The sequence below is a fragment of the Pezoporus wallicus genome, unplaced genomic scaffold (genome assembly GCF_028554395.1).
Source record: "Pezoporus wallicus isolate ANWC-B61680 ecotype Strahan unplaced genomic scaffold, APGP_CSIRO_Pwel_v1 contig_227, whole genome shotgun sequence".
NCBI lineage: Eukaryota > Metazoa > Chordata > Aves > Psittaciformes > Psittacidae > Pezoporus > Pezoporus wallicus.
The window spans coordinates 4,466,679-4,494,323 of NW_026635704.1; the positions used below are offsets into that span (position 1 = coordinate 4,466,679).

A 27,645-nucleotide genomic window follows, 5' to 3' on the forward strand; every position below is an offset into this window, starting at 1 on the left:
TGGTTAACTAGTTTCACAAGGCAGAAGTTATCAGAACATTCTGTTCACTAAGTCAAAGGCATCAGATATTTAGTCAACTTGGATGCATGTTTATGTGTTAAGATATACCGAGTGAGCAGTCGCCATGTTCTGCACTATATAAGGTGGCATCTACATCAGGCCACTTGCAGTAGGAATATTATTGGAGAATAAATGTAGAGGGGACAGAGAGAAACATGACCATAAAGTTGAGGTTGAGAGGAGAGAAACAAAGGCAGTAAACCTAGTGGTAGTTGATGCAGTTGTCGGGCTTTTATTCATGCATTTGATAGGTAAATAAAATAATGGTGACAGTAATATTGATATTTTGAAATAGCTTCTTCTTCAATTTATGCATTTAAATTTATAGTATGATCAACAGACTGTAAAATAGGAAAATAAAAAATAGGATGTTGGCATAGGATTAATTTCACTGAGTATTAAGTGATGGGGATTTTTTTTTTTTTGTTATGCCACAATTTAACAGTATTAATTTAAGTTTTGTTGTTTAGAAATTGATCCAAGTGCAGTGGTTTAGCTCCCTAGTGAAGGGTGAAATTGTAATGATAAAAAAAAATTAATGCAATTAATTTCCTGGAATGAGGAGTATCTGCGTAACATTTCATGTGTGGATGTTGCAGAACGTGTTGCTTCAGAGTATGTCTTGAGTTTGTGAGCTGCTACTGTTGGAGGGTTGACAACAAAATGTTCCTATGAGGAGCAGCTGAGGACTTTGGGCTTGTCTAGTTTGGAGAAAAGGAGGCTGAGGGGCTACCTTATTGCTGCCTACAGCTTCCCAAGAAGTGGAGAGGGAGATGCTGATCTCTTTTGCCTGGGGTGCAGTGACAGGACACCTGGGAATGGTTTAAAGCTGTGTCCATCAGGGGAGGTTCAGACTGGACATAAGAAAGCATTTCTTTACCGAGATGGTGGTCAAACAGTGGAAACAGACTTCCTGGACAGGTGGTCTATGCTCCAAGCTGTCAGCGTTTGAGGCATGTGGATGTTTCCTTTAATAATGTTATAACCTCTGTCAGCCCTAAAATGGTCGGGCAGTTTGGTGATCATTGTAGGTACCTTCAGCTGAAATATTCTCTTCTAAAAAGATTGGTCCTTGTGAGAAAGGTGCACAGCATAACTGAAAACACAGGAAAACTCCTGGTTTCAATTAAATTGATAGGTTGAATTAAAGGCTTGTGACCCCGTGAAAGGATGTAGGCTGTTCCTTGTTAATTTAACCTGGCATAAAATCCTAGCTTGTGTTGTGAGTGAACTTTTACACCCCCTCCCCCATTTCCTGTAAAAATGAAACATTCTTGGGGAAAAGAAAAAGGCAGCCCAACCTAAACCAAATGAACAACAAAAAACCCCAAACAACCAAACCCACAAAGCCAAACCAAACATGCCTTCAAACAGTTGTGTAAACTTGGGGTTGCTAAGTGCTTCCCCTTTGTGATGCAATAGCTTTCTGCAGTAGCTTTTTGCAGCTGACCTGTCCTTCCTCTTCCCTGAAGTTTGCTATCCTCTACCTTAGGCATATCCAAGACCACGAATTCTTCTCCCCAAATTGCTCTTCCATCTGCTTTATCTCACAGCTACTAGCATGCTCTTCCTTATACCTATTGCCCAGGGTATTCTTACGCACTTGCTCTCCTCCCCTCATTTCTTCATTTGACTTCTGGCAAAGATTTCATGTCCTACCAGCAACTGCAGAATTTGGATCCTCCTCCAGGGATGGGATTTACAATCAGTTAAACAATGGCTGTTGATTCTATACCTAGGAAAGGGGAGAATTAGTTTGTTAGTAAAAGGGATGCTGTTAACTCTATTTAGGTCTAAAAATATTACTCTTTTAGAGAAATTTAGGGTTAAATCTTTTGAAATTGAAATATGTAAAGAAAGACTTCAGAAAATGGTACCTGCTTATGTATTCCAAATGTTGAAGACAATGATACAGTATCTGATAATCGATTTATGTAACATAGTATAATCATGTGAAAGGCAAGAGCACAGTAATCTCTTTCTTTCCTCCATAGAGTTCACTTTAAAAAAAATAAAAATTGTTGGACTTCTAGATCTGTCTTTGTCTTCTGTGTGTCTCTATTCGCCAGTTTTCAAAAGGCTTTTCAGAGAAGCTTGGCTAGACTGAAGAATAGCTGTAGTGTACTCTAGTGTATTTTCAGGAGTAAAGCAAGTGACCTGGGATAGTTCTTGTGCTGGTTAATAATTATGCTAGTTTATTTGGTGATTGGATATAACACATGCATTTGACCTTTCCTACATGCTTAATATAGATTTAAAAAAGTCTTCTTGTGTTCTGTATGTTGTATTAACTCTTCATTTCAGGAATACTTACAACTATGATTTTAGTCTACGTGTCTTCAAAAAGCTGACTTTACAACCAGCTAAAAGTCACTTGATAAAAAATACTGTTTTTCAGCTAAAAATACAGAGAACTGTGGATGTTCTGTGAAACATGTTTTGGAATTTAGAGAAAATTATTCAAAATCCATTTTAGTGCAATAAATGTCATTCATCACTGTTGTATAGAAAAGTCCTTATGGGTGTTTGGGAAAGCTGGGGGGAATGCAGTTAGTAAATACGTTGTCAATTGGAGGTTGCCTAGACTATTTCAGACCAACAACAAGACATCATTTTAGTGTTAAACTTGTGATTATAAGGAATATTTCTGATGTCTCTGATAGTTGGTGTGGATGACTACAGCTCAGAGTCTGATGTGATTATTATACCTTCAGCCCTGGACTTTGTCTCACAAGATGAAATGCTGACGCCTTTGGGAAGACTGGACAAGTACGCTGCAAGTGAGAACATATTTAACAGGTATGCTTTTTAAATACCTTGTCTGGCTAACGATATGCAAACTATGCATCTGATTCAACTCTGACAAGCCAACTTGTGTAAGATACAAGTAATTAAAGAAAACCCAACAGCTTTACAATATTCTTCAGTTTCCACTCCTTCTGTTTGCTGATACTCCTACTTAGAGCAAGATAGTAGTGATAACAGAAGAATGTTTGCTTACCTTCACAGTAACTGTAGCTCAAGGTTCCTTGAACTTTCTTATTAATTGGAAGACATCCTTTTATTTTTTTGTGTATGCTTACATTCCTGCTGACACATGACTAGAAGATAAGTGAACTGTACCTGTAACTCTGTGTGGAAAGTCACTTTAAGAAAACACTTTATGAAAGGTCAGGAGAGGATAATAACGATAGCTCTAGATTTCCTGAGGAGCCCAAGAAGTATTCTGCAATATCATCCTTATCCATAGTTTACGGTTTGAGTATTGCTGCTTCTGGGTACTGAAAGTGAACTTGCCCAGTTAATACTGTGGTCTGCATTTCCCCCTTTTTGTTTCTGTAGTGCCACTGAGCTAGTGGCTTAATTTAAAAGCACAGGTATTGTAGCATACTTCAGATAGGAACACATACCCCATCCCTTGTACACAGACACTCTGCAATGGAATGGAGAAACTAAACGCCATCATTTTAATTGTAACTGTAAACAGCTACAAGATCATAGAAATGTATGAAATATGTTAAGGTTGAGGTTTTCTGGTATTTTAACGTAGTTTTGTTTGGGCGCCAAGTAAATCCTTAATAAAGCATGTTTACGTAACTATTTTCTGATTCTATGGTTCTATGTTGAATTCTTAATTCAGTGGTATGCAGAAGATAAGTCTGTGGCCACCCTGTAGGTTAGCCTCTTTTGTTTTTTATGGCCCGAGTTCTGTAAGGGTTTAGCCCTGTGTTTAACTTGAGTCATATGAAGTGTACTTAAAATTCCTTACTACATGTATGAACATACCCCTGTTTGGGAGGTTTTCATTCTGACTGAAGCTAACAATTATAGAATGGCTTCTTTTATTATAATCTGCAAAAACCTGTATGCATAAATCAGTTCTGAAATGTTTGATGTTAAAGTGTTCTGTTTTCCTGAAATCCAAAGTTTGTTGTATTTTACAATCTGAGATGACACCAGCAATTTGCTAGCCAGGAGAGAATTCTTCCATGTTTGACTTCATGGGGAGGGAGGGAAGAGCAGCCTTCAGGGTTATAGGTGACAATTCTGTAACAAAAGCCAGCAGGGAGGAAAACAAAATCAGAAACTCTGGTTCTGTGACTTGAATTTTAAACAAGAGTGGTCCTAATGTTTTACTTGCCCATTTAAGAAAAAATTGGCTCTGAGACTCTCAGTATAGATTGCATGGAGTGTTGGGGTATGCATAAACTTGAAATCTTTTTGATGATGCTGCCCAGCTTTACACATCCTGTACTTGCCTGTGCTTTTCTACAGGGGAAGATGGGGGAAGAAACTATAGTTTTCTCAGTTTTTTTTTCTGGTTTTGGTTTTTTTTTTTTTTATTAACTTGTTTATAGGTTTGGTTTTTGCTGCTGTAAACACATTGTTTAATCCTAGATTTGTTTGGAGGCCTACTGTGTTACGTAGCATAGGAAAATAAAGGAAATGGTATATGATAACCATTAGTGATATAACTGTGAATAGCAATTATATCACTCTAATTGATAGTAACTATTGCGGGCAGTTTATGATGATTCAGCATCAGTCAGTCCCAGGATTAACTAGGGAGATTTTTGCTAGACACATAAACTGGAGCATTTTGTAGGGAAAAGATATGGATAAACAACTTTGCTAATATGGTATAATCACATCCAATTACATATGTGTAGTTTATTTTATGATTGAGTTGTTAATGTTTTGGTTGCTCTGTGACCTTGAACCTGCATTAGCATGGAAGCTTCAAAATATAGATGTCCAAACCCTTGAAACATAATCGTATGGCTCTGGGAAGCTGGTTTAGCTAAGACAAGATGCCTCCCCTCTTCAGACTGTACTGAGAAAGAGCGCCATTTTACCTGATGTATTTTTTCAGAGATACACAGTGTGAGGCACAGCTTTTAGCTGCTTTTTTTTTTTTTTTTTTTTTTGAGGTAGATGAGCATGGCTCCCAGCTTTCCCCTTAGAGAAGAATCTGTAAGAAGTATCTCATCCTGGAGATAACTATTCTGTAAACTTAAACAGGAGAAGTTTAGATTGGATATAAGGAAGAAATTCTTTCCTGTTAGGGTGGTGAGGCACTGGAATGGGTTGCCCAAGGAAGTTGTGAATGCTCCATCCCAGGGTTCAAGGCCAGGTTGGACAGAGCCTTGGGTGACATGGTTTAGTGTGAGGTGTCCCTGCCCATGGCAGGGGGGTTGGAAGTAGATGATCTTAAGGTCCTTTCCAGCCCTAACTATTCTAAGGTTGAGCCTGAGTAAATTAGGTCAAGATTTTTTTCTTTTTTTTTTCCTCTAAAATGGATGAATTTGCTTTTAGTGTTTAGTTTTTTGCCTTTTTTTTTCCCCTCATAATGTATCTTTTAAGGTATTGTTTCTCTTTGCATTTGTTTTTATTGTAATTTTCTGCCTGGTATGTCATCTTACGTATCGTATTTTCAGTGTGTGACTTTTAACAATTACTACAAAAGCTTAGTCTCCTTCGAGAAGATTCCTTGAGCAGTCATGATTTCTCAGCTGTGATGTGACTGAAGGCCAAAGTCAGTTGCTCTGAGATGGAAATGGATCTATATCCCAATCCTAAAAAAATGTAACAGCTCAGACTTGGAACTTGCAAATAGGAATTGCTTCTTCATTTAAATATGTATGAATTTTGACATGGTGAACTGAAAAGAGTGAGGTATGGAATTCTTTAACAGCTTCCCAAATGGTGGAAGGATTTGCTGTGTGACAGTTTTTGGCGTGTTATGGTCTGCATCCTCTATATGGTCTACATTTAAGTGTGGCTGATCAGCACCACAGATGTCTTCGGCTATGAGAATGAAGAGGAACTTGACAAATACTACAGTAGCCCCTTCTTTGTAGAACTGTGAAATGATTTGGGTTGAAAGAAGCCTTTAAAGGTCACGTAGTCCAACTCCAGTACCATGTGCAGGGACACCTTCCACTTGGACAGGTTGCTCAAAACCCCATCTGACCTGGTCTCAAACACTGGCAGGGATGGGGTATCCACAGCTTCTCTGGGCAAGCTTCTCTGTCACTGTCTCACCACCCTCACAGTAAAGAACTTCTTCCTATAACTAATCTAAAACTACCCTCTTTCAGTTTAAAGTGATTCTCCCTTGTCCTGTCAGTACCTCTCCAGCTTTCTTGTAGACCCACTTTATGTACTGGAAAGCTGCTATACAGTCTCCCCCGAGCCTTCTCCAGGCTGAACAAGCCCAACTCTCTCAACTGGTCTTGTATCTGAAATCTAAGGCAAATGGAATCCTTTTTATAGTTTTATTAATAGAGACAGCCTTCAAACCAGATTTGAGAAGCATTTCTAGCATATGCTTTAATAATCCAATATCAGATTGCATCAAGAGTAGATGCCGAGAAGAAAGTCAAGACCTGAAACAAGGTCTCCTTGTGTCTGGTAGCACTGGTATGTGTGTGCATGCATACTTGGATGAGGATTCCCTTTTGCTGTTTGCTTTAAAATCTAATTGCTGGTACAGATTGCAGCATAGCTTTTGTGTCTTCTCATTTTAAAAATTCTTGGTTGGTTTTACTAAGCTTTATTAATGTCAACTTGCTTCCATTTCTCATTAAGAAGGCTCAGAAGTATAAAATCCTCACTGTTTGATCTGTTCAAATAGTGAGAGAGTTCTTGAAAGCCAGGCCCTTCCTTTTGATCAGCTTACTTTGTAGGAATTGTGTTGCCCTTTCTTTTCAAACCAAAGCAAATCTTGGTAGCAGACTCTCAGTCATCACTATGATCAGTTTTGGCTATCAAGACTATGTCTACAGATCAAGGTAGATATTTTTAAGCTATGCATTTGTCATGCTTCTTTGTGTTCTAAAGTACTTACTTGCTTTTCCCTGAGGAGAATACCTGATGTCTTTTGAAATAGTTTAACTCCAGTATACTTGTAGAGCAGCACTCAGCAGTAACTGAGGATATATTGGGAGTCAAAGAGGGATTAAGTGTAGGTGTGTGTAGTCATGTACAGCTTATCAGTAGCACTCTTCACTGTTGACAGTGTAGGTGAAGATATGGCTTGAAGCATTCTGGGTAACTTGTCTTTTTTTGGCTAAAATATATGCTTCTGACTTTATGGCACAGACATAGTTTCTGGTTTGGTTGGTAGAAGGTAACCTTCTGGCTTTGAGAGTCCGGATGGAAAAGATTAACATCAGAAAGGAGGCCATGTGTGACAACGAATTATTTTAATGTGGTTATCTGATTCCTGACTGCAACAGTCACAATATAAGCCTTGGCTTTACATGTCTGTGATTCTGGAAAACAGTTCAGAAGTGTTCAGGATGTGTATATTCTGTTTCATTAACTGAGAAATTTCTTTCCAAGGAATTAAGGGCAATAGTAAATTTGTAGATGTATCAGGGCTAAGCCATAAGCCTTTGCAGTTCTCCACTTCCACTTTGTCAAGAATGTAATTTTACTACATATTTGGAAATTAGGGCTTGCATGGAGAATATACCTCCACTAAAACAGAAGAATGCTGTTTCGAATGCGTATCATAGAATCATAGAATAGTTAGGGTTGGAAAGGACCTTAAGATCATCTAGTTCCAACCCCCCTGCAATGAGCAGGGACACCTCACACTGAACCATGTTACCTAAGGCTCTGTCCAACCTGGCCTTGAACACCGCCAGGGATGGAGCATTCACAGCTTCCCTGGGCAACCCATTCCAGTGCCTCACCACCCTAACAGGAAAGAACTTCTTCCTTATATACAATCTAAGCTTCCCCTGTTTAAGTTTTAACCCATTACCCCTTGTCCTATCACTACAGTCCCTAATGAAGAGTCCCTCCCCAGCATCCTTATAGGCCCCCTTCAGATACTGGAAGGCAGCTATGAGGTCTCCACACAGCCTTCTCTTCTCCAGGCTGAACAGCCCTAATTTTCTCAGCCTGTCTTCATACAGGAGGTGATCCAGTCCCCTGATCATCCTCGTGGCCCTGCTCTGGACTTGTTCCAACAGTTCCATGTCCTTTTTATGTTGAGGACACCAGAACTGCACACAATACTCCAGGTGAGGTCTCACGAGAGCAGAGTAGAGGGGCAGGATCACCTCCTTCGACCTGCTGGTCCCGCTCCTTTTGATGCAGCCCAGGATCCGGTTGGCTTTCTGGGCTGCGAGCACACACTGAGGCCGGCTCATGTTCATTTTCTCATCAACCAACACCCCCAAGTCCTTCTCTCCAGGGCTGCTCTGAATCTCTTCTCTGCCCAACCTGTAGCTGTGCCTGGGATAGCTCCGACCCAGGTGTAGGACCTTGCACTTGGCATGGTTAAACCTCATGAGGTTGGCATCAGCCCACCTCACAAGCGTGTCAAGGTCCCTCTGGATGGCATTCCTTCCCTCCAGTGTATCAACTGAACCACACAGCTTGGTGTCATGGGCAGACTTGCTGAGGGCGCACTCAATCCCACTGTCTATGTCAGCGACGAAGATGTTGAACAAGACTGGTCCCAACACCCATCCCTGAGGGACTCCACTTGTTACTGGTCTCCAGCTGGACATTGAGCCATTGACCACAATTCTAGTAGAAATGTCTTAAAGAGCTAACGATGGTGATTGGTACACAGTAGTTATACCACTTAGAACTCCCAGTATTGATTCCAAATAAAGGCAAATGATTGTATAAAAGGAGTTTGAGTGAGCCAAGCAAAGACATTTATAGCTCCTCTCTGAGGGTATATGGTCACAAATCCTAATTCATGCACATACAGAGTCTGTCAGAGTATCTGTCCCCTGCGTGTGGGCATAAGGGCAGGGTGTTAGTAATCTGTTCCCTTTTATCCTGCTGCTAAATGCAGGGAAGCGTGCCTACAAGATATCCTGTCAGTTTTTCTACCACTGGACAAGCTCTCCCCATGTGTGCTCATGAAAACATGAACTTTGCTAATTATCCTCCACTTTGGCATATAATAGCCAAAGAAAGCACTATTGCATGCTATGAAGCATGTTGCATGCTACATTCCACCCTTTGACCTCTCTCCTTTTGGTCTCTAAGCTATTTAATGGCTAAATAGATGAATTGCTACTTGTGTGGAAGTTGTATACCAGGGACATATATGGTGAATAAATAATTTCCTTAGAGAGTTCGCAGCGGTAGGGTCACTGATTTGAAGTGTCACTTGCCAGAGCACCTAAAAAAAACAGTCTCTTTGGACTTGGAGGATTTGGGAATCAGATCTGACTGAATGAATAAAAAGATACAATTCTGTTAGTTCCTGCAATGAGGGCAACTCTGCTGGCAGTGAGAACGTGTAAAGGTAGAAGTTCTTAGTGGAGCTTGGTATCTCATTAGAAGCAAGCACTGTAGAAACCCAAGCCAGTGACGAAGGAAATAGCAAGAAACCATTCATCCTAGCCCAGAATTGTGCCCTGATAACCAAGAGCAATATATAGTACAAGAGTGTATGCCATTGAAATAATTTTTATTATCATCATTAATATTTGTGGACTCATTTCTGTCACATATGTACTTGAAAGAGTCTGATTTCCTTTAGAATGCAGTTTATGGGGACATGTTATCTGTAGAAGAAGACTTCTCCTCTTCCTTTTGACTGTCACAGGAGGTATCTCATTACCTCTTGAAGCATGTCCGCCTGTTTTGTTGGTCTGTGTTTGTAGCAGACAGGTCATCCTTCAGAGCTCAGTTACAATTCTACGAATGCTCACCTGGTACTCATCTGGCCAGTTGCTGGGCAGCCTTGCCTTATGCTGTGCTACTGTGGATTGATAGTTCATTGCAGTTGTCTGTTGCTGGCTTTTTGTAGCTCAGCCACCAATGCTAGCATGAAAAGAAAGATCAGACTGCTAGACAGCCTTCTGTGCACCCTTGCTTACTCTCTGCTTTCCTTAAGCAGAGCATGTTAAAGTGTGGGTTTGTAGGGCTCTAGTCATTGTGCATTAGTTGCTAGACTCTAGCTCTCAGGCTGTGGCAAATGTGAGGTAGGTTTAGCTCTGTGTCCTATTTTTGTGTCTTGGAGGCACAAGAAGAATTTTGGCAGCTTGCTGGCTATAGTGGCAGAACTAGGTCAGAGCCTGTAATGTTTGGAGGGCATGAGTGGACATCATCTCCCAGGACACTGGATGGATGGAGTTAAGAGATTACCCTGTTATTACTGGCTGCCTACCCAGTTAAGTTTTGCCAGTTTGCCATGTTGCCTTTTGTTGTAAAGCTTTTTAACAGAAGCTGCTTAATATAAAAGTAGGTCCATTGATTCCTTTACAAGCAAAAGAGGGTAATAGCACCAGGGTGCAGGTGGGAGCCATCTTCTACATTTAGCCTAGGGGAAGAGTTGAATGGCCCTTCTTAGCTTTGAATGGGTTTAATAAGTAAGTCCTATCTACTTCAGGTTAGGATTTGTGTTTTCGTCTCCTCTTGAGCAGAAGGTTTGTGAGCTTACAGGGTGGCTACTTCTGCATAACGATCTGGCCAACTCATAGGAGCTAGCAAAAACTTACTGTGGGATCCAACTACCACAGTTCAGTGTACTGCTAACAAAGCTCTGTGAGGAGATGAAAGTCTGCTCAAAGCTCACAGCATAGTAGAGAGCCATTCCATAGTCCACAGGAGCCAGATGGGATGTAGTCCTGTTTAGTGTGCTTCCTTACTTGCAGAGACCAACTCAGTGGGTCAGCTGACTTGTCTCTCGCTTCCCAAGGTTATGTTTGACACATGCATCTAGACAGGCTGGTTTGTGAAATATGCTTCATGTGTCCATCTTCTCTTTTCAGAGGTGTCCAGCCCTTTAAAAGACCAAGTCAACTCTGCTTCTAGGTTAGTGTGTCACGTAGTCTGTTTCCCTCCATTAGGATTTTGGTAGCTGAACTTCCAGTTGCATATCAAGGTCCCTGCTGAGAGATGTTGCATGTTTACAATGCTGAAGAGGGTGAGGGAGAGGAAATCTGTTAAAGGCAAACAAGTTTTGCAGGTTGTTTTCTTACAGGATTTTGTTGAACTGTAATGTCAAAACAGTTTAGTTCAAGATACTTTTGCAAGGGGCCAGTGTGAAACATTTAAATTATTGATACTTCCGTTTTCTCAAACTGAATATCTGCTTAGCTTTTGGAATTCATGAAAACCTACTGCATTTCTCCAGTTGCATGGAATTGTAAAGCTCTTGGGCTTCCCTTGTATGCTAGGAATGTAACCCTCTGTTTCTTACCAGTTTGTGACCATTGCTGATGTTCAGTGTTTGTAGTAAGCATGATCAATTTTAGTTATGCTTCTGCTCTTGTTCAGGGCACTGCAGTCTGTCAACAAACATTGTTTGTGTCTAGGCTACCTCCTAACATTTCCATCAGTCAGTTCTGGAAACAATGTTGCACTTGACCCTTGCTGCTTCAGCATTTTGATAAATTGCTCTGGGGCAGTACAGGAGCTAGGAGCATGTTGGACACTGTTCCTTGGCCCATGCCACTGCTAGGATAATCCTGCTAGCTCTCTGAACTCATGTTCAACCCATGGTGTCCAAAAGTGGGGGGGGGGGGAAGAGTTATGCTGTTGCAGGCTATTGCTGAAGAGAAAGGTTGATAGCCACACTTTGCCGGCTTCCTTGTTTAAAAAGTTAGTGTTTAGGGCTGTGTAGGTAACTGACAGGTATGACTTTGTAACATAGGCTGCAACAGAACCTTGGAGGACAAAACCCCAACTTTGTCAGTGACAAATTAATCCTTAGAAAATTATTGATTCTGACTTGTTTAATATTTTCTTAATGTTTCTTTATCTACTTTGCGTAATGTATGTCCCAGGCATAGTACGTTTTATTTTCACAGCGCTCCAGATAGCATTTGAATGAAGTTTAGTTTCTAAACATCACTATCAGTATGGAAATCTTCAGATTGAGTGCTCATGTTTTCCTGAAATGTTAGTAATTCTTTTTGAAATTGACAATAGTAGAGTTGTCTTGCTCCTTCATGTGGAGCGAGTTGGGGAATTCAGAGGTGAAGGTGGAAAGCTGACACTGACTTCCTAACATTCAGTGCCTGTTTGCCCTCTTGCCAGATGTTTACTCATTTTTGTCTTTGTGGCTGGTTTTTCTTACCCTTGTAAGCCGAAGGGGTACTTTTAATGTTACATTTAAAGTTAACAGTTCTTTAGGGTTATCATCAGAATAATTCCCCAAGCAGAACTAACAGTTAAAGGTGAATCTACAAAATTTTACTTTTTAGTTTAAGAAACTTGTATGATTGCACAACTTTTTGGTTTTGGCTGTATTTCTGGACACAAATAATGCTAATTTTTAATCTTTCTTGTAAACTAGGCAAATGGTGGCTCGAAGTTTGCTGGACACTTTGAAGGAAGTCAGTGATGATGAGAGAGATTGTATTGCTGTGTTGGAGAGAATCAGCAGATTAGCTGATGATTCAGGTAGGTAGCATTAAACATTTTCCTGGTTTTATGAGGGAGAGTCAGAATTGCTGAACCTGTGTTCAGCACAGGACCAGTATGTTCTTTCTCATCTTTTGATGTTCAAACTGGGCTTCTGAAATGCAATAAAATACTGTAAAATTTAATTTTGGTAAATCATCCCCCCCCCCCAGATGACTTTTTCTGTACTATTTTTCTCAAGAGAATTAAGCCCCTTCAAAATGTAGGATTATGACTTTTCATCAGTACATTTTTTAATAACTAATTATGTATTTCAGCTACCTAGCAGATCTGCATGATTATTTTAGGTTGTGAAAATTTCCTGTCTTGATAAGAATCTTGAAAAACATTGTGCAAAACTTCTATTAGTTTTGATAGAATTTAAATGCTGAAGTTGTTCTCTTGGTCCCTTTTGGGCCACCAGGTGGGAAGGTAAGAGAGGCAGCAGAAATTGGTGACAAGATGCAGATACAAGCAGTGAGTTAGGAGGGTTCTGTAGATAGAGAAGGGCTTTTGCCTTTTGCCTTTGTGAGTGTATTGAGACTACTGGGTGCTTGGAATAAAAGGCAAAAGCAGGACAAGAAAAAAAAAGTAAAAGAAAATGAGTGTTTAAAAAGTGGTGGGAGAGTGGGTGAAGGGAAAAATAGCTGCAAAAAAAAATCCAGGTTGAAGATGCTCTAGAAAGAATTAAGGATTTGATTTCAACAAAGCTGATACAGTTTAAGCACCTGAAGGAAGAAGGAAGGCTTCAGCAGCAAAACATCACAGAAGATCAGAAGTTCATTTTTTTTTGTCATTGTAGAAGTGCTGTGGAGAGACATTTGTGTTAAATCCTGTATGAGAAGAAAACATTTCTTCAGTTTAATGTCTGTTAGTTTTTCTCCCTTACGGGATTGCAGAACATAATGCTTTCCAAGAGTAAAAAAGTATTCTGCTGATTTCTGTTATTCTGTCATTATTGTCTTCCTTTATGTCCTGGGTTCAACTGTAGCAGTTATGTATGTGCTGCTACAGCTGCTGCTGCTACAGCTGAACCCAGGACAATTTAAAACACACATTTTTACTTTTCTGAGGGAATGTCCTTGTTTAGCCAGGAAAAATAGCCTATTGTAAGCAGTACACAATTGTATTGAGTATCTCTCCAAGGATTCTTTAAGAGGAAAAATGGTCACTATTCATTTAGGATTAAATGTGTCTTTAATTGACAACAGTGGCGTGCTACTGATTCTAGAGTGCTTTCTTAGCAAAGCTCTGCTTCAAAATCTGTATATGTTAACGTTTTTGAGCATCAGAAACTTTCTGAAGCTTTATTTCAAGTTTGGAAAATAGGACAGCTGTGTCCCCAGGGGGAAACGGCCTTGTGAAGCAGTTTTGTAGCTGTAGGCTTTTCATTGATGACCAAGTATGTGAAATTGAAGTTTGCTTGGATAGAAATGTAATGAAAACCAAGAGTTGAGCCGAAATCCATTTGTTTCCTTTAACAGGGGTGGAGTACACTTTTAGCCAGGGTTGATATTTTCTCAGTGTCAGTAAAAGCAGCATTTCAGGCTTTTCCTGCATTGTAGAAGTTGTCTCAGATCTGCCAAACTAGTAGCACTGGATTCTGCAGCTGCCCCGCAAATTAAGTTTCTGTAAACTCAACTGTGAGTCTTGTGCCTCAAGCAGTTGCAGTATTTGACTTAGCCTGTTTCTGTAAGACAGGTTATTAGAATATCCTTGTGTCTTAAATCATGTGAAAATTCATTAGAGAGCTAGATCTGCTTTGTACACTAATACATACGCTTGACTATTATTCAAACTACAGCCCGGTGGATTTTGTTGTTTTTTGGGGGGGGGGGGGGGAGGGTGTTGGGGTTTGGGGTTTTTGGTTAAGGTTGCTATTACTAGGCTTGGTTTTAATTTTTATCTGATGCTTTTTACCATTTATGATACTTTTTTCTGACCTGTTCTGTAAAACAAAAAACCAAATCAAAACAACTGAATTTGGAATAAGAAAACAAAATATCTCTGTTTTGACTTGCTTGGTTAGAGCCGGATACCTGTATGGTCATCCTGGAGTCCAGTCATCATGTTTAAATTCGTAAATAAATAATCATAAATTCACAGAATGGTTTGGGTGGGAAGGAATCGTAAAGCTCATATAGTTCCAGGCCCCTGTCATGGGCAGGGACACCTTCCACTAGACCAGGTTGCTTAAAGCTCCATCCAGCCTGGCCTTGAACACTACCAGGGATGGGGCAGCCACAGCTTCTGTGGACAAATACAAACTGCTGGGAAGTCAAACTAAACTATGTACTGGTCGTCTTGTTTCTAATAGGTGGTATTCATTAGTCTTACACAATACCCATGCTCTCTGTGCTACTGCTGCTGTTATCTAAAATACAAGTACAGCAGTGAACTAGAAATAAGCAGTCCTTTGTCCTACAACTTCAGAAGTCCTGTAGTTGGGCTGATGTCATTCAGATGTGGTCTTTGCTTGAAAAAGAAACATGTTTATATCATTTTAGGGTTTGGGTTGGTTGTTTTGTGTTTGTGTTGGGGTTTTTTTTAGCTGCTTTTTTTTTTCAGTTGTTGCTTGGTGTTGGGCTTTTTTGTTAAATAAGCTGTGGCTACGATGAGACAGCCATTTCTGAGTTTGAGAGCAAGAAAGTTTCAAAACAGTAATTACTCTTATTCTTCATATACTGCAGTAACACTTAGAAAGCTACATGTCCTCTCTGTTGCGCTAAATGCTGCATTAATGTGAAATAGAAATTAATCTTTACTAGAAAAAGATCTGTGTTCAAATACACGATTGCAGGAGGGGAGGTACAAAAAATCATGAGACTATGGCTTGGTATGATTGACACAGAACTTCACATAACAACTGGCTAGCCAAGACCTTACTTTCTTACATTTTTTGAGGCATGGTGGCAAAGGAAAATACCAGCTCTAAAGCCATTTTTAAAAAAACCTGTTGACAAAAAAATGCTCACACAAACAGCTTTTGGTGGAAACTCATGTGGACTCTTGGAATAGTGTCTTATTAATATGGCTAATTTATGAAGGTTTCTTTTGGGGAGAAGAACTGAGTGTTGCCTATACTTGAAAGAATGCTAAGTGATGCTTTAATATCTATGAAAGGTCAGTGTGCAGGTTGCAGGTGGATGCACAGTGAGTTGTAGTGAAACGTATTTTGGGAAAGACAGTTCTGACTACCATTGTGTAACTGCACATACAAATTATATAAAGTGGGTCTTCTCCTGACAGGGCAGTTTGGACTCTTTCCAGTGAATTACTTCTAGGTTACATGTGGTTTTGCAGCTTTCAGATCACTAGTATGTTTCTGTTGTGGAAAAAATACCCACTTAAGGTGATACTGGAAATGAGTTGCTCCAAGTGTTGATGGAACACAGGAATTGCTGTGCTCTGGTGTCATGTCCTGCTGTATGTAAATGGCAGCACAGAATTGCTGATGAGTGGAGGAAACCAGTCAGTAGCAGCTGGGGAGTAATCTGCTGCCTCCAACCCACTTACTTCCCAGAGAAACTTTCTCTCCAAATCTCAGTTGTTTGAAAGGCATATTTTCTTTGGTAGTTTTCTTAACTACTGTAGTTGTGTGTTGCTGCCAAGTCTGATTTTGCTGTGGGGTGTGGATGTTTCTCAGTCCTTCAGAACTCTGGACTTCCCTGCTGACTTTGGTAGTGATTTCTCTGGAATAGCTACAGCTGACATACCTTGTATTGCTCTTGAATCTGCTGTTCAATCCCTTTGTAATTTCTCTGTTTCTTTAGGGATGTTAGGTATGGTTTCCCACTTATATGTTTTTGTGGTGTCTTTGAATCTATAGAAGCTAAGAATCAGCTTGGCATAGAAGCCCAGTGTTTGGCAAATCTTAACTTATCCCACATAAATCCTTGCTAGAGATAAAATGCTTATCTTTGTGTTAAAACAGCTGGGCCTTCTTCGTTCTCAAATGTAGACTAGCCACAGACTTCATGTGGGCTTGAACAAGGGCCTTATGTCTGTCTTTTTCACTTAAGTAAATTAGTATCATACAAACTATTTTTTGGTACCAGCCTGTGAATGACTTACATGATAGAAGGCTTCATCATGTGTGCACAGGTATGATTAACTGGCTTTGAAAGTTAGCCATAGCAGAATTACTGCAAGAATGATGGGGGGGAGGGGGAAAGTGACTTCCTAGAGGACTAGTGTTTATTTGATTCTATATAAACTAGGTTTTTTTTCTCCTGAGTGACCAATAGTCTCTGTACTGCATAGAATCAGTTGTGAATGCAGTTTGCAAAACTCACTGAATTTAAAAACAATTATTAGACTAATTGGTCATTAAGTTTTGAAGCTGTGTAATCAGGCTTAATGTGGATGGCCTCATGACCTTAATTACTTAATAGAGTGCTTAACTTAGTAAGACCAGTTCAATTGCTGTTGGCATAGTGAGAGATAACAATGCCTGTCAAATAGCACATATTACAGCATTGCATTTAACAAAATCCTGATAGGTAAGCAATATTAATGGGAATTTTCCATAATGGTGTGGAAGTATTTTCCATACCACTTCTTCTATCTTCAGCTACGCATTTTCCTTTTCTTGATGTGATCCTTTTTTGTTTCTCCATTCATCTGATGGATGACTAATGGTGACGTTACCCCTCTCTCATTAGTCTGTATTTCACTCCTTGCTCTGCCAGTCAGTAATGAAGTCTGTTTCTGGTTAGTAAGAGTAAAGAACCTGACCACTGAAGCAGCACACACTCTGGACACATCAGTCCTTCCGATGGATTCCTAAGCTAAAAGGGACAGGTTCTGGTTATAGTGCATTTTGCTTGCCTAGATTTTCTTTTGTCTTCAAAAAGGTAGGAAAGTTGGAAGGACAGATGAAATGGGAAATGGTGGAAGTTGAGAATAAGGATGACACTAGAAGGAAAAAAAAGGGGGAAAGTAAAATTTCATTCAGGAAAGAAGTGGATGGATAAAGGTTGAGTTGACAAACTGAAGAATTTGTGCAAACTTTGATCATGTAAATTACATTGTTTGAGAATGGACATGTATACAAATCCCATACTATTGCTCATGCTGTAGGCGTCTTGGTATGCTGTGAACCTTATATTCAGGCTGAATGCAGAAGTGAGGATCTTTACAGGGAGAGGGGCATAAAGGTGTCTTCTGCACTGCTTGTTTCTCTAGAACATATGAGTCAATATTTTAATTTGCCTTTCACCAAATTAATTTTTGTTTTCAAAAGAATGAAAGTGTAAATGCAAAATGATGCACTTACACCTTAACTTTTCAAAACCCTTAATAAGAACAAATATTACTAATACTCAGGTGTACTTAAAACATTCATCAAAATTGTTGGTTAAAACAGCATTAACATCACCAGCAGTTGTTTTTCATATACACTTTCAGAACACAAAAATGTTACGGGAAATTTCTGTTTGTATTCCAGAATGGTCATTCTGAGATAATGAAAGCTTTGCAAAATTTCTTCTAAACACTGTGCATTGTTGCAGAGTAACCTGTTGTGAAATAAATCTAGTTGTGAGCTGCCTCTGGAATTAGTGCTTCACTTACAAATAACTGTTCTAGAGCAATTAGTTGGTATTACACTGTGCAGCTCTGCAATAATCCCCTTTGAATTTTCAGTATACAGCTAACTGTGGTGCTTTACTTCCTCAGAGCCTCAGCAGGGATGAAATAAACATTACTACACCTATATAGGAAAGCTAAGTAAGTGTATGTGCTAGGAGTAGCTCAATGAATATTGTGGCATTTTGCTTACATGAGAGATGGTGTGAAACTGTAGGGGAAATCCAAGTGTTTTTCCATGGATGAGGAAGGAACAGTTAATTTACTTCTATGATTTTGACGTCAGTTTGGGAAGTTGATTTGTGAAATGTCTAAAACTGAAGGTTGGTGTGTGCAGATCAGAGTCTGCCCAGGTTCTGGAGATGTTGGTTGGAATATATTGCTGGCTTCATGTTGTCTGGAAATAGAACTATGTCATTTTATTCTAGCAACTGATTTTCAAAGTTATTTCACAAACAGAAGAAATGGAAGTCTGTTTTAATTTTCTTCTGTCATTCTCCTAATTTTGCTTGTTTTCTGAACATCACTTCAGTATAATTCTGTATCTAGGGAATACACAAGACCTAGAATCAAACAAAGTGCCTAGTGACTGAGGAAAACAAGGATGACTTTGCTTCTGAGATCTATTTTTTGTATTAATATTTCTTTCCACATTTTTTTGTTTTGGCAAGTTGAAGCATTTTTTTTTTCTTGTACCTGTTACTTTAAGGCACAGACTCGTACCTTCAGGAGATAGCTTGAAAAGAGCAGCATTTAAAAGTACTTCCTCTGCCAAACAGAAAAATACTGTTCCAAGCAAATGCTATGGAGAACCTAATTGTACCCAGTGATTTTTCCAGTGTGCCTAAAATAGAAACTTTCTGTCTTGATGTGGAGCAAAATTCTCCACCCAGATTTTGTTTATACTGTGTGAAGGCCTGGTCCTGACTGTATTTTACAGTGCAAAACATATATAATACAGATGTGTTCCTCAGCTGGATGAGTTTTATGCTTTAAGAAGCTGTGTGTAATTATTTTAACTGATAACCACCATGCTCTGTTCACTGCGTTGATGACAAAACCAGAAACTGTGTTACAAACAACAGGAAAGTTTAAACTGAAATGGCAGACACTGTCTTGTGTTGAAGTCTGCTGGAATCTACTTGGATCTGCCACCCGTCTAAGCTAAAGGCAAAGCTGAGGAATGTACGAAGGGAATGAGAAATTGCTGTATCTTTAGTGGAAATTTTTGGCATTGTTGCTTGGATCTTTAGGAAACATAATGCAAGGAAAAGCTGTACTGTAACCCCATCAGACTGCAAGATTAGGTTCTATTCAGTACACACTGGAACATACGCTTCAGCATTTGGAAGAATTGAGCTCTTATCTAAATTGGTAAGCTTAAGGTTAAGGTTCTTGCATAGCAGCAGTAATTCCCCAGAACAGCACAAATGCCTTTTTGATAGTGAATTACGGTGTTGGGTTACATAGCCAGTTACATACGCAGTGCTCATTTGTTTGTTGGTTTGAATTGACCTTAGTAAGATCGTAGAGCCATGTACTTAGAAGTTAGGGAATGTAAGAACTAAGGTGACTTTACAGTTCTAATTCTTTCCTGAGCATGAATTTTTCAAATCTTTAATTGCATCATCTCATCTGTCTGTATTCCTCACAAAGCCAGAGCTTGTTTAGCAGCTCAGGAAGAAGGGGGCTCACTTTACATGAGCAGCTCTTCCGTATTGTCAGGTGGTGTGGCTGCTGTCTAAAGTGTTGCATAATAGATGAACTCTGTTCTGAAGAAACAAGGATCTTATCTTTTTGGTACTCATTGCTGTCCTACTGGAGTGCTTCATAAAGAAATTTATAAATTCAGTTTCACAGCAAGCCCAGGCAATGTGGGGAAAGGAAATGTTGCCATTACTTTACTGGGGTGGACAAACTGTAGAGGTATCAAAGTCAAAACAGTCTGCCCATTTTGAGTGTCTGTTGTCTGAAGCTTTATACATAGCTCTTGATATGCTTAATACATAGTTCTTGTTGGCTTTGATCGCAGTGGTGGTATTCAGCCACGATGACACAAAATTCTGACTGCAGTCAAATAGGTAGTGTGCAGTTACTCTCTGAAGAGTCTGGTTTGAGTATTTTGCACAGCTTCATGCTAGGCAAAGGAATGAATTGGTTTTCTCAGCGTTTTGCTTCTTTCACTCTGTTTGATAATCTGTTTTGGTAATATCGCAGTAAGCAGTCCCAGCACCCTCTCTTACCACCACTTGCCTTGCTTCTGTCATCAGATAGTTCTGCTACTTGGGGGAAATGTGTGATTGCACAGGGAACCAATCTGATATGTCTGTTCTTGCTGTTTAATCACGTTGCTGTGGTGGGGCAAAAGCTGTGTCAGCTAGATCAGTTCTTTGATATGGTTTGTTGTCTGGCTGCACAAACAGTTGCATTGGCATAATGGAAGCCACGATTTTTGGGTTTGGGAGAGTGGGAACTGCCTGAAGCAAATTCGGAAACAATTTAAGAAGCACTGCTGCCAAACATGCAGCCTCAGCCAGATTTATCTTCCTCACTCTTCCCTCTGTCCTCCCCTGCCCCCGAGTCATTGTCTGTCTGCTGCAAGAAATGAGGCAGAAGTCCTAAGAAGTGAGAGTTAATTCCTAGTGATAAGTGTTGTGACAGAAGCCTCTTGTACCCTTATCATGGGTATCTTGTACCCTTATCAGCCAGGATCATGTCCTGGGCATGTCTTGAAATAGCAGCCTTATGGGAAAGATGGAAGCGATTCCCTCCAGCCCTGGCATTGGGCCCTGGTTCCAGTTTCTTATCCAGCAAGTTCCAGTCTCCTTTACCTTCAGTTGCTAGTCTTATCTCCTTGTCACTTGCCTTTCAGCCATCCATCCCTCCTTGCCCAGCCTGATGGTTCGTCATTCTGCTGTTTCCCATCTGCAGCCATTTCAAAAGAGTTGCTCTTGGGTAAGGGGCTGTGCACAGTCTTATCAGCAGTGATGATGACTTTCTCCATCTCAGGAAGGAAGGACTCTTGTATGTAGTTGCTGTGCTCTGTGTTGGCTGCCATGCAGCTGCAAATGGAGGGTGTTTTCAAGGCCTCTTAGCTTAACCATCTTTTGGGCAGGTTATCACACAGATGGAAAAACCATGTTGAGGTGTAAAAGGATTACTTTCTCTGGCACGTTTCAAGTTCCTCTTCCAGAAGTGAAGAAGCTAGGCCTTGTCAGATAAGAGTACCAGAATCCCATATAGGAAGAAAATAGGTGGTTTTGCCAACTTTAGTCTTGAAAACAGCTGATCTCCTTTGGTTGTGTGAGAGATTGTGACAAAGAGTCCCCCTCAGCTCATTTCTTCTCACTGGTATCAATTTTGGGTTGACTTTGTGCTTAGCAGGTTTCTTTAAAGTAAGGGATGCTCATAAGGAGTTCAGACAGATTATGATATCACAATGTTTGATGGTTTGCTCTCTTCGTTTTGACTTGTTTTTATTACTGCGAATGTCGGACCTGTCCCTTTAGTAGTTTAGCAGTACAGAGTGCAGTTGTACCTAGTTTTGACAAAAGATGGTGCCTGTCAAAACGAACCTCGACAGAAACACACTGACATGAGCCCTTGAGAACGTACTTTGTATGTACAGAGCCATCTTATTCTAGCACTATGCTTGTAAACACTTATTGTGCCTTTTTTTTGTGTTTTATTTTGACCCTGACAGAGCCAACAGTGCGGGCAGAACTAATGGAACAGGTGCCTCATATTGCTATGTTCTGTCAAGAGAACAGACCTTCAATCCCATATGCGTTTTCCAAATACTTACTGCCTATAGTGGTGCGTTACCTCGCAGACCAGAATAATCAGGTAAGTATCTTTTACAAATAGTTTATTTGCTAGTTGAATGCACCTGATGTGATGCTCTGTTCAAGTAACGTATCACCATATGATTGTGTCGTATTTTAGGGTAAAAAGTTTGAATGGACATGAAATACATGGCACTCTGAACTTTACTTAAAGAAATTTTCCAACATTTTTTTTTCATCAGACATGATCTGTTCTTATTTGGGGCCCTTTTTCTGGTATTATATTCTCATGGGCAAAACCAAACAGTCATTTTGATAAGCTTACATAATTTAAATTCTGGCAAAAAGTAACAGTAGGTCACAAAAACCTGACTTCTCAATATAATTAATTTTTTAACACCATTACGTACCTTCATGACCAGTTATTTGTGTATCAATTCAATGATCTTTGGGATTGAACTTTCGTGTTTTGTTTCTTTGCATGTGTGAGTTAGCTTGCCTAAAGCTTTTTTTGTAGGCTTTTCTACATCATTTCAGACTGGACTACTTCGAGGTAATACATTATTTTAAAATATTTAGGGCCTCTTCAGTGTTACCTCTTTTCCCTTGCCTTTCCCAGATTTTTCATAATTAAAAATACATACCCAAACCTAGGTTTCTTAGTAATATACATGAATTTATGCATGAATTAGCTGTTTTGCTGATTCTGTATAACAACCATACTTGTGCTTGATATTCTCCTGCTAGCAGATTCAGTGATTCTTTTCATCATCTTAACCTCTGTTGATACTCCATAGTTCATTTGGTTGGTTTGCTCCGAAACAAAGATCTCAAAGATGTTTTCAAAATTACTGCATTGCAGTATGTAGTCTCTTGCTGTATGTAATGCTTTCTCTTCTGATTAAATTCCTTTTTTTTGAGAGGCAGGGGTTGCCATGTACGAAGTCAATTATTAATGGCTATCTTATTTTTGTGCAGGCTTTGTTCTTTTTCCCCAGATAGAACTGAACAAAATAGTGTCTCAGCATTTCAAATATGTTTGAAATAAACACAGTTATTCGGTGTCAGCTGAACACTTTGATCTCAGAAAAAGAGGATTTGTTTAAAATTCACATTCCTTAAAACTTCGTTATTCCTAGGTAGTTGTCCTGCTTCGCTTTATGTATTTCATGAACTCTACCGTGGCTACTTTTTTTGACATTGCTGTCCTCTGTTTTCGGAAGTATGTAGGTGGGCATTTTTATAACAGCACTGCCTTAGTTTATAACGTGCAGTTGCTCTTCAGTTCAAACATAGTTTGTTTCAAACATGAAGTGTTTGCAGAACTGCTTTTGGAGCATTTGTCCTCTTGCAGAGTGCGACTAGTATAGGTGTGTGACAGTATATAGGTACAGCTTCCAAAATACAGGACATTTATTCAAACAAAAAACCCCTCTCTTTGAATTCCTTCATTCTTTTGTCTTTTCATGATAGGTGAGAAAAACAAGCCAGGCAGCATTGTTAGTTCTGTTGGAGCAAGAACTCATAGAGAGATACGATGTAGAAACCAAAGTATGCCCTGTTCTGATAGATCTGACAGCTCCAGACAGCAATGATGATGTGAAGACAGAAGCCGTGGCTGTAAGTAACACCAGTACCAAATCACACAGTATAAAGTTTGCTTGAATGCATGATATTCCAGTCATGGTAGCATGTTTCCAAGTTGCGCATCCATTTGGTATTAAAGAGAAAAGAATTTTCAATAACATTATGTCCATACAAATGAAAAGTAAACATAAAAAGCCTCTGCTTAACTGGCACAGAATTTTGTGTTGTACAAGCATCCCTGATTAGTGTCTGTCTTGCCTTTAGATAATGTGCAAAATGGCCTCCATGGTAGGAAAGGACATCACAGAAAGACTTGTTCTTCCTAGGTTTTGCGAGATGTGCTGTGACTGCAGAATGTTTCATGTTCGTAAGGTATGAGTTATCAGCATTTGGTCTGGATTGTCTGTGAAAGGAATGTCATGAACTTGGAACTTGCATTTGGCTAAATGGGTTTTTCCTGCTAGGTCTCATTTGTGACATGCATAAGTGAAAGCTATGGGGTTTCTTTGTACCTCGCATTTCCACAGATTTTATATTTGACACTGAGTTTTTTTCCAAAGTTCTTACCTTTATTATCAGGAATAAAGAAAGAATCTGCTTGTCTTATGATTGTGTAGATGGTTATGAAAATGTGAACCAGCTGTAACTGATACAACATCAGCCACCTGAGCTTATATGGTAGATTGCAGATAAGATGAAAGATGCTCGTTAAGATGAAATAAACCAATACTCCATCATGGTATTTAGGTGCTGAGGCTGTGTTTTGGTTTCACCCTGCAATTGCATAGCTTATTTTCCGTGATAACTTCTTGTATTCTTTAATCTGACAGCAGTTTGAACACATTTTATTCTTCCCTTTCACTTAAGTTCTGGGATGGTTCTTTCATGATTAAAAAAGGCTGATTAAGCTTGAAATGAAGAAAACAATTTTTAATTTTCTTTTTAACCATGGGAACTGATGGAATGGGGAGGTAGCTGATGCTGAGTTTATGCTGAAACCTGGGTTTATGTTTTTAGAAGCTGTTTATTTTTTTGCTTTGATTTTTGTTTGCTGTATTAAAACTATAGTCTTGGTTACTCTTTTGCATTTTGTCTGCAAGGTATGTGCAGCCAATTTTGGGGATATCTGCAGCGTGGTTGGGCAGCAAGCCACCGAAGAAATGCTGGTAAGCTGTTTTTTAATACTTTTTAATATGAGTCAGTACTGGAGCAGGACAAGGTACAGGGGAAGGGCAGCTAAAATGATTGAACAACTACTACACTGCTTTAGTAAGAAGAGACTAAACGAGCAGGGACTCTTCAGTTTTGCTGATGTGAGGTTATGAGTGACGTTTACAAAATCTCAAAGTTACTATGAATACACCATTCTTACTTGCCAAGTCACACAGTCTAGAGCTAAGGGGTACTCAGTTTTAGAGCTGAGAGAAGAGTTAAACCAGACTGAAGAAAATAGTTTGGGTGGTGGAGGCTCAGAGTAGTATTTGCAAGTTCAGAAATATATTAGGCAAGAAGTAGGCAGAAATGTGTCTTCTAATGTCCATAAATGCAGTGGGAGATTGTAGATACAGGAGGAGCATGGTAGGCATAGACTGCTAGAAGTGGTGAGGCTTATGTGTTCTCTTTTTAAATGGCATTACTTAATGCTGCTGTTCATTGGTTTAATCTTTTAAAGTAACTTTTCCTGACTCTAACAAAGCCTCACAGACCTCCTGGGAAGAAGGGAAAGAGAAAGAAAGGCAAAGAAAAGAAATCAATCTGGGCAATAACAAATGAAGTAAAGGGAAGAGATACAAATTGAAAATGGAAAAGAAGGGAACTGGATGGAGCAGGGAGTAGTAAGCAGAGGATCCTTAGCAGTGCCCCCCATTCTCCTGGTGGGTCAAAGGAGCTGGTGGGTGTTCATAGGCTTCGAGGCGTTACAGGGCTAGGGAGCAGAAATCACCCTGACAGTTGCTGGGCTCCTTCTTCCAACTTTTTCCTCTTGGGAAACTCACGTGAACAGTGAGTTTGTTGAGGGCCAGAAGACTTTGAGTGAGTGCCATGGATTAGTGAAGGACTTCGATGCATGACTTTGAAAAAGGCTCTGTGTCATTTTGCAGATGTGGTATTGGGACAGGTAGGCCCAGTGTGACCCTCAGGGCATTTCTTACTTCCTTACAGCATCTGCTGCATTTTTCCCTAGGTACTGTGTGATTCAAGCCATTTGATAATGAAGTATCATTGTGCAGATTTACACACATTGTAATTTGGGATGTAAATTGATTTCTCTCCCACAAATGATCTTTTAGTTATATATGTCATAAATTTGGATTAAAACTTTGTAGAGTGTGCAGTTAAACTATGAAATAAAAAAGTTATTTTATGTGAAAGCAATAATGTGGCTGGGATGGTTGGGGATCTCTTTCCATAACAGAAAATGCCATTTTCTGCCTTTTCTGTATTATTAAAAGGAAAAAAAAAAAAACCACCAAAATGGAGGGGGAGGAGGAAGCTGAATGGCTTTAGATGAAATTTCAGATTATAACATAAATGCTTTTTAATCAGGAGCAAAGTCCAGAAAGATTTGCTGCAGAAAGTAGGAACAGCTGAAGATCAATAGAGCTGTAGCAACAGTTGTTGTATTACTTTTAACACTGCCTACTGAAAATGAAGGCAGCCATGTGATGACCTGCATGTCTTTGCTTCACCTGCACTGTCCATCATTTTGTCTTTACTGCTACCATTTCCAACAAACCCAAGCACCTGACCAACTTCAGAATACTTCAGTTTTATTAGTAAACCCCTTGGTCTGTTCAGACATGTTTGCTTGTGCACCAAATGTAGTGTTTCTCTCATTTCCCTGTTCCTTTATGCATTTAGGTCCTGCCTTTATAGGGTAGGTGGTGACAGAGATTGATAAATCTAACAATGAGAAGTTGGAAAAGAAAGGGTTGTTCTTCTTTCTGAAGACGCTCTTTTGCATTTCAGTGAGGCTCTTACAAATACACACACATATATATATAAAAGGAGGTTGAAAAATAATACTTTCTTGCTCTTCTTCACACAGGTGAATTGTCCTTATCTGTATCCATAAGTAACATGAGATCAACTGATTAGAAGGGTGGTGCTACTGAATGTGTGCTCTTTGTCTTGCAAATATTAAACTAATGTATCTGAGTGTGAGGAGAGAGAACCAGATGCAGGAGATGAATGTGAAAAAAGAACTTGCTTCTAAACAAGTACTGCCTGCTAAGACTTGCAAATTTACTCACTATGTTCCTAACAGCTGCCGAGGTTTTTCCAGCTCTGCTCTGATAATGTGTGGGGAGTTAGGAAAGCCTGTGCTGAATGCTTCATGGCAGTTTCTTGTGCAACATCACAGGAAGTCCGGAGGACAAAATTGTCAACCCTTTTTATTAATTTGATTAGTGATCCTTCACGATGGGTAAGAATTGCTTTTTATTTCTTGACTAGCTGTCATATGTAAAGGATTTTACTGATAGTCCATATAAAACTTCTCCCCATAGGTGTGGATAACACAATTTGTTTCACTCGCCTCAAGCAAAATTCTTCTCAGACTGCTTAGTTTGTCAGTGGGTGTAGGAAGTCCCTCACGTTTTCACTGCAGCATAACAGAAAAACTGTCAGGGGTGTAGTTTTCTTAGCTACAGGAACTGCCTGTGACAATACTGCTGAAAATCATCAACAAACTTGGACAATTATATGTGATGCATTTGTATTTCTTGAGGTTCCCTACCACCGCCTCTTGTTTTGGGGAGCAGTGGGTCAGTGGAGTGTGGTGGTGGTGTTTGTTGGTTTTAGGTTTGGTTGGTTTTGAGTTGGGTTTTGTGTGTATGGTGGCTTGGGATTGTTTGGTTGTCGGTGGGGTCTTTTTTGGTGTTGTGTTTTTTAATTTCATTTTTGTGGGTTTTTTTTATTTCATTGGTTGGGTTTTTTTTTTTGTCCTCAGACCATGTTAAGTTTTTTTCTATTGCACAGATGACTTGTGAGATCCAAAAGTAGATCTAGTAGATCTTTTGCACAGGAGCATGAGCTCATGGGTTCTGGAAAATCATGCAATTTATAGCCCAGCAGAATTAGGCAAAAAAAAAAGTAGATAATTATTGGGAAGAGAAGAATAAATAGTAGGAGAAAGGAGGAACAAATGAACAACATGGCCAGATAGGAAATGGAAAGAAACGCAGAGCTTATCATCAGTCAGACTTACGGTAGTGAAATGTCTGTTCACTGCACA

The 27,645-nt window shown here is 39.6% G+C and overlaps 1 protein-coding gene across 9 annotated transcripts in view; it reads left to right on the forward strand.

Moving 5' to 3' along the window:
• PPP4R1 (protein phosphatase 4 regulatory subunit 1) overlaps nucleotides 1-27,645 on the forward strand; it is a 61,001-nt gene that overhangs the window by 13,058 nt on the left and 20,298 nt on the right. For 3 of the 9 annotated variants that reach the window (XM_057397462.1, XM_057397464.1, XM_057397465.1), the window contains 7 exons: nucleotides 2,724-2,859; nucleotides 12,344-12,450; nucleotides 21,743-21,885; nucleotides 23,298-23,444; nucleotides 23,676-23,783; nucleotides 24,512-24,577; nucleotides 26,677-26,835. In XM_057397462.1, the coding sequence (XP_057253445.1) occupies nucleotides 2,724-2,859; nucleotides 12,344-12,450; nucleotides 21,743-21,885; nucleotides 23,298-23,444; nucleotides 23,676-23,783; nucleotides 24,512-24,577; nucleotides 26,677-26,835 (866 nt within the window). The remainder of the gene's footprint in view (nucleotides 1-2,723; nucleotides 2,860-12,343; nucleotides 12,451-21,742; nucleotides 21,886-23,297; nucleotides 23,445-23,675; nucleotides 23,784-24,511; nucleotides 24,578-26,676; nucleotides 26,836-27,645) is intronic. The other 6 variants (XM_057397463.1, XM_057397466.1, XM_057397468.1 and 3 more) reach the window with 4 other exon arrangements.